A 7,251-nucleotide genomic window follows, 5' to 3' on the forward strand; every position below is an offset into this window, starting at 1 on the left:
AAAAAAAAAAAAAAAAAAAAAAAAAAAAAAAAAAACTAGCACTTTGGGAGGTGGACCGCTTGAGTTCAGGAGTTGGAGACCAGCCTGGCCAACATGATGAAACCCCATTTCTACTAAAAATACAAAAATTAGCTGGGCATAGTGGCACATGCCTGTAATCCCAGCTGCTTGGGAGGCTGAAGCAGGAAAATCACTTGAACCCAGGAGGCGGAGGTGGCAGTGAGCTGAGATCATGCCACTGCACTCCAGCCTGTGCCACAAAGCAATACTCCATCTCAAAAACAAACAAACAAAAAAGCTAAATGTGGACATTTCTGACACTTCTTTGGTCTCCCAGCCTCCAGTCATTTTCCTGCTCAGTTAGGATTGCTTTTGGCTGCATGTAACAGATATGGACAACAATGGCTTAGCCAAACAGGAATTTATTTTTCTGTCATAAGGAAAATTCCAGAGGGAGACAGATCAGGCGGCTGCAGCCTCAACTTGGTGCCAGAAGGGACCCAGCCTCCTCTCTTTCTGCTCTGCCAACCACAGCATGTTGCCCTACAGTTTCCAAGGAGGTTTCGTATTTTATATGGCAAGTCCCTGCGTGCCAGGGGCCTCTTGATATTCTCATTCAAGGCAGGAAGGCAAGGGTAGAACAAAGAGCAGACGCAGCAAGGGGCACCGTCGCTTTTTATCAGGGGACATCTTTTCCAGAAGGTCTGCTGTGTGTTTCCATTTTTAGCCTGTTTGCCAGCATTTGCATGGGCTCTCTGGCTGCAAAGGGGTCTGGATAAGTGAATGTTTCTCACTGCATCCAGGAGAGAATCATGGGAGGGGTTGAGCAGACACTGGGTAAGGGACCAGCAGCACCTACGGGAGCTGACCTTGGCCACACAGGATGATGACCGGCTGCTCATTGGAGTGTGTGGGGAACTCAGAACCTCTTGCCTGGAAGCCTCCTGCAGCTACAGGTGCTTCTGTAGGAGAGTTCCTGCCTCCGGATTCCCTTGGGAGACACGGCATAGGTTTCCACCACTCGGATTTCCAAACCCATGGATGCAGAGAGCAGGAGGAGGGGTCCTCTGTCTCCCTATCCCCACCCCTGGATTCTCCCTGGGAAGGAGGACAGGCAAGGCTGCTTCTCGGAGCCCCACTGCAGCATCCCCACCTACTGCTCTCCCTCCCACTCTCTTCTCACGCCCCCATCCTTTCTGGAAAGTCTGGTTCTGACTGGTCACATGTGGCTTTCTCTGATCAGCCACATGGCGGCAGGGGGACCAGCAACATCTCAGTTCTATCTCACGGGCTGCCCCCACAGTCCAGGCAGCCTCTCCCTGCGCAACGCCCTCCACCTCCTTCCTGGTCTCCCAATTCCTGCTCTCTTCTAATCCATTGTCCTCACAGCAGCTGCTAGTTCCCTTCCGGCTTCCCAGAAATTAACATCTTCATTCTCAGATTCCTTCCTCTCCCCATAACCCCTGTCCCTGCTATTGCTCTAGCCTCGCTTCCTCTACTCCAGTGCCAATGGCTTCCTGTCTGTTCTTCTGCTGACCTCAGGGCCTTTGCATCTGCTATTTTCCCTTCTGGTGCATTCCTACCCAGCTCTGCATCTCTGCTTCTCATGACTCAGTCCTTCTCTGCCTTAGAGAATTCCTCCCTGACCACTCCGCTGGTTACTCCTCACCCACTCACATGACCCTGAATACTTTCATCCTGGCCCTCATCCTGGCCCTTCACACAGTTGGAAATGATTGAGTTTCTGGTTTGTTGTTATTATTGTTTGAGACAGGGTCTTGCTCTGTTGCCCAGGTTGGAGTGCAGTGGCATGATCTTGGCTCACTGCTTGACCTCCTGGAGTCAAGGGCTCCTCCCACCTCAGCCTCCCAAGAAGGTGAGACTACAGGCACGCACCACCACCCCTGGCTAAGTTTAAATTTTTGTAGAGATGGGGTCTCACTATGCTGCCCAGGCTGGTCTCCAACTCCTGGGTTCAAGTGATCCTCCCAGCTTGTCTTCCCAAAGTGTGGAGATCACAGGCACGAGGGAGGCACTGCACCCAGTCTGACTGAGTTTCTCATGGGTGTTCTCTCCCCTAGGAGAACACAGGTTGCGTGAGAGCCTGTGTTCTCCTAGAGGACTGTCAGCCTGGTTCATTGTGCTATCCTCAGCACCTCAGCAGAGCATGACTCCGAGAAGGGGCTCTGGAAATCCTTGTGGCACGGGTCAATGAGTTTCTGAGTTATCAGATACATTTGCATCCTGACATTCAGACCTTGACACCCTGCTTCCTTCTGCTCCGGGCCCTTTGTGACATCACGGGCTGGTTTGCCAATCACTGTTGTTTCTCAGCTTCCTATCATAGAGAGCCCCTGAAAAGCCCCTTCTCCTGTCCTCTCTTCTGCTCTGTCCAGGTCTGCATGAGAGTTGTAAGGCCCAGGACTGTGTGGCAGGGTTGTCCTGACCACCTCCCCAAACTGTCCCTCCACTGGGAGATCTGCAAAGAGGAGTTTTCAGCCGGGCGCGGTGGCTCACACCTGTAATCCCAGGAGACTGGGGCAGGAGAATTGCTTGAAACCAGGAGGCAGGGTTTGCGGTGAGCTGAGGTCAGGACTCTACTCCAGCCTGGGCAATTAGAGCAAAACTCCATCTCAAAAAAAAAAAACCAAAACAAACAACAGCAACAAAGAGGAGTTTTCACGAATATTCACAGGTAATATTTGTAGATGGTGTACTCAGTGATTGACACCTGTCAAGCCACCTTTACCTGCACAATGAACCTGTAAGACAGGCACCAATATGGCACCCATCTGCAGAGGAGGACGCAGCCAGAGAGGTTAAGCAATCTGCCTAAATGCACACAATAAGAAGTGGCTAAGCCCTGACTGAAATCAGAAGAAAAACTGTATGGAGGATGACAGCCAACACCATCTTATCTGAAATTATTATGGAATTTTACTGTATGTATTATTGTCTTTTGGGAAGGCTTGGGGCTGCTGATGCAGTTATGGGAATCAAAATTGGTCCTTGGGACGATACTTTATCCTGCTTTCTCTGCATGGGCCTTACGTCTCTGGATGCGTTGGTCATATGGCAACTCACAGCTCTCACCGGGGAAGAAGGGGAAGCAGAAGCCCATCTAATGCCCAGTAAAGAGGTCACGTGGAGCAGCCAGGTTTCTGGAAGAAAAGAACAGATTGTGACAAGGATGGATGCGAGTCTCTTTCTGTTCAGGGTCTGCAAACAGACGCAGGGAGAATATACTCTTTCCCCTGCTTCCCACAGGTTGCCTTGGAGTGTCTGTACCATCGAGAGAAGAGGATTGGGATTGATTTGGTCCATGACAACGTGGAGAAAAACCTTATTCGGGTAAGGCATCTCCTGGGTCTGCCCAGTACCGTAAAGGAGGCAGGAAGGCCAGCAGATCAGAGAGATTACTGAGCTACCTGTCAGGAGCAGAAGCCACATGTGTCACCCTGTGCAAAGTTAGGGCTCAGAAAGCATGGGTGGATGCCTAGTTTGCAGTTTAGGAACAGGGAGAAACGGAGTTATTTGACCCTCAGTCTTTTCATCTCCCAAAACGGACATGATAATAATACACCAATAATAATAATGAAAGCTAGTGTTTCTTGAGCACCTACTATATGTCATAGGCTGTACTACTTCATATGCATTATTTAATGTAATGATAAAATAATCTATAAGTGAGTGCTTGGCACATAGAAGGTGCTATTTTTTTTTTTAATTCTAGGAGTCTATAAAAAACAGTAGGGCAAAAAAAGGTGGAGCCTCCACAATCAACCCTTCGCTACCTGGTCCTGGGGTCATATGGGTTGAGGCAGAAGCTCCACACTGACATTTCCCCTCCTGGGGTCAAGAGTGGTCGGTGGGAGGGGAGGGGAGAGGTAAGGGCTCTGGCCGGAAAGACGAGGCTGTCAGGTTCTAAGAGGCACCACTCTTTCTGACATTTTTCATTTCAGGAAGTAGATTTACTAAAATGTTGCCAAGAACAGATGAGAAAATTGGCTCAAAGAATTGACATGCAGATGCGGTAAGGGCTTTTTTTTTTTTTTTTTTTTCCACACCCACTTTTTTTTTTTTTTTTTATGGTTTCCAGAATGATAGTTGTTCAGAAATGCAAATCTGATCACGTTTTTTCCTTCTCTTCCCTCTCCTTGGGGTTTGTTTTGGGACTCCCAGGTTTCTGGGGGACAAGCCAAACGGGCCCACTTTTGGTCAGTGGTGTGCTGGTAAATGTTCAATAACCAGCTTTCGAGGAAAAAAGGAGTCCCAAGCTCTCGGGCCTGCCAGTTTCGGTGGTGTAAATGCTACCACAATGGCTGATTTTCAGCTGCGAATATGAGGTTACTGAGATGTGCACAATCGACCCTCACAAGCCAGTGCCTCACTGGCTTGTTTGCAACAAGAGTCCTGGCAAGAGACACCTGGCTTCCCTGAGGCCCCTCTTAGCCTGTGGCTTCCCCATTTGAGTTCTGAGCCTTGGGAGATGGCAGAGTGGGTGGTATTAGGTAGCAAGTCCAAGGGCTGGGCACTTCCACAAGGGAGCTGGTGGAGGCACTCCACCAGGAGTCTCCAAAAGAAACCAGCTTTTTGTTCTTACAAGATGATGTAACCAGTATCTTAACAAGCCCAGGGACCCCTCACAATTAAAGGGAGGCTTGAGTTTTATGGGGCTTGGGGCCCGTAGCTAGGCCCTTGGCACCAGTTCCCTGTGGAAGCAGCCGTCTCACCTCCGCCTGCAGCTGGCACTCGTCTTTAACTCTTTCAGGGCACGCTGCTCTGCTGGTTTTCCCCCTTCATTCACTCTTGACACAGACACACAGACAGCATGGGAGAGGCTGGCAACCTGGCAGTGGCTTGTTCCTCCGGCTGCCTGGTGCACATGGGCAGCAGTGGGTGGAGGCAGAGGGGCCAGGCAGCTTCCAAGTCAGCTCTGGGAGCATACATCTTGGTTTGCTGCACCCCAGAAGTCACCTCCTCCTCCTCCTCCAGGAGCCTTTGGACCCCCCAAAGGGGTTAGAACTGTATGTTAGGGAGAAAGACATCGCAGACAAGCTACCCTTAGAGCAAAGAGCTTGGTCACGGCCAGACACATCGGAGATCCCTAGGAAGACATCGGGGTGGAGGTGTGCAGAGAAGATGCAAATACAGCAGGAGGAATGAAGGCTGAAAGGACAAACACAGAGTTGAAGTTCAATAATTTTTGTGCCCCTGGACTAATTTCTCACAATTCCACTTATCACCGGGACTATGGTACCTACAGTTTGTCTACAAATTAATTTGCTTAAAAAAACCTTAAGCACAGCAGGGTGACTACAGTCAACAATAATTTATTGCACATTTAAAAATAACTAAAAGAGTATAGGGGGCCAGGTGCAGTGGCTCACACCTGTAATCCCAGCACTTTGGGAGGCTGAGATGGATGGATCACGAGGTCAAGAGTTCAAGACCAGCCTGGCCAAGATGGTGAAACCCTGTCTCGATTAAAAATACAAAAATTAGCCAGGCGTGCTGGCAGGTGCTTGTAATCCCAGCTATTTGGGAGGCTGAGGCAGAGAATTGTTTGAATCAAGGAGGCAGAGGTTGCAGTGAGCTAAGATTATGCCACTGCACTCCAGCCTGGGCAACAGAGTGACACTCTGTCTAAAAAAAAAAGCAAGTAAAAATGGGAATGTTTGTAACACAAAGAAATGGTAAATGCTGGAGGGGATGGATACCCCAGTTACCCTGATGTGATTGTTACAAATTGCATGCCTATATCAAAGTATCTCATGTACCCTATAAATATATATATCCACTATGTACTGGTAAATTCATACACCCCGTAAATATATACACCTACTATGTACCCGTAAAGGCTTAAAAAATAAAATGAAATAAATAAAAATCAAGTTGGTAAATAAAATCCCTTAATATTCTTTTTTTTTTTTTTTTTGAGATGGAGTCCCACTCTGCCGCCCAGGCTGGAGTGCAGTGGTGCAGTCTGAGCTCACTGCAACCTGCACCTCCCGGATTCCAGCGATTCTCCTGCCTAAGCCTCCCGAGTAGCTGGGATTATAGGCCCATGCCACCACACCCAGCTAGTTTTTGTATTTTTAGTAGAGACGGAGATTTACCATGTTGACCAGGCTGGTCTCAAACTCCTGACCTCAAGTGATTGGCCCACATCCGCCTCCCACAGTGCTGAGATTATAGGTGTGAGCCTTTGTGCCCAGCTGAAATACTTGTATTTAAACAGGCAAATTTTAACAAAGGGAGAATTGGAAACAGGCTAGTGTCTTTGTTTTATTGCATTTTTCTTTTTTTTTCTTTCCCAAGATGGAATCTTGCTCTGTCACCCAGGCTGGAGGACAGTGGTGCGATCTCTGCTCACTGCAACCTCTGCCTCCTGAGTTCAAGCGATTCTCCTACCTCAGCCTCCTGAGTAGCTGGGACTATAGGTGCCTGCCACCACATCTGGCTAATTTTTATATTTTCAGTAGAGACAGGGTTTCACGATGTTGGCCAGGCTGGTCTCAAACTCCTGACCTTGTGATCCACCTACCTCAGCCTCCCAAAGTGCTGGGATTACAGGCACGAGCCACCGCGCCCAGCCCTTGTTGTGTTTTTCTTGCACTTATTTTTTTAATTACTTATTCATTTTTAATTGACAAAAATGGTATATGCTGTATCATGTAAAACGTGATGTTTTGAAATTACATGTATATTTTAAAACATTGAACTAATTGGAACTAATTAACACATGCATTATCTCACATATTTATTCTTTGTAGTGAGAACACTTGAAATCTCAGTGATTTTCAAGAACACAGTACCTTGTTATTAACTATGGTCACCATGTTGTACAGGAGATCTCTGGAACTTACTCCTCTTGACGAACTGAAATTTTGTACCCTTTGACTAACATCTCCCCCATCCCCCACTCCAGCCTCTGGTCACCATCATTCTACTCTGTACTTTTATAAGTTCGATTGTTTTAGACTCCACATGTGTGTGAGATCATGAGATATTTGTCTTTCTGTGCCTGACTTACTTCACTTTACATGATGTCCTGTAGGTTCATTCATGTTGTCACAAATGACAGGATTTCCTTCTTTTTTAAGGCTGAGTAGTATTCCTTTGTGTATACATACCACATTTTCCTACACATTCATCTGCTATGAGACAGATGAGACTTGGGTTGATTTCATATCTAGGCTATCATAAATTATTTTGCAATAACTTTGCCCATTTTTTTTTTTTTTTTTT

The 7,251-nt window shown here is 47.5% G+C and overlaps 1 protein-coding gene across 1 annotated transcript in view; it reads left to right on the forward strand.

Annotated features, from left to right (window-relative positions):
• Positions 1-7,251, forward strand: part of TEKT5 (tektin 5) — a 73,965-nt gene that overhangs the window by 2,208 nt on the left and 64,506 nt on the right. The window contains exons 2-3 of the mRNA XM_017533515.2: positions 3,268-3,351; positions 3,963-4,033. Coding sequence (XP_017389004.1) covers positions 3,268-3,351; positions 3,963-4,033 — 155 coding nt within the window. The remainder of the gene's footprint in view (positions 1-3,267; positions 3,352-3,962; positions 4,034-7,251) is intronic.

Source organism: Cebus imitator, unplaced genomic scaffold, assembly GCF_001604975.1.
Source record: "Cebus imitator isolate Cc_AM_T3 unplaced genomic scaffold, Cebus_imitator-1.0 Scaffold4, whole genome shotgun sequence".
Taxonomy (NCBI): domain Eukaryota; kingdom Metazoa; phylum Chordata; class Mammalia; order Primates; family Cebidae; genus Cebus; species Cebus imitator.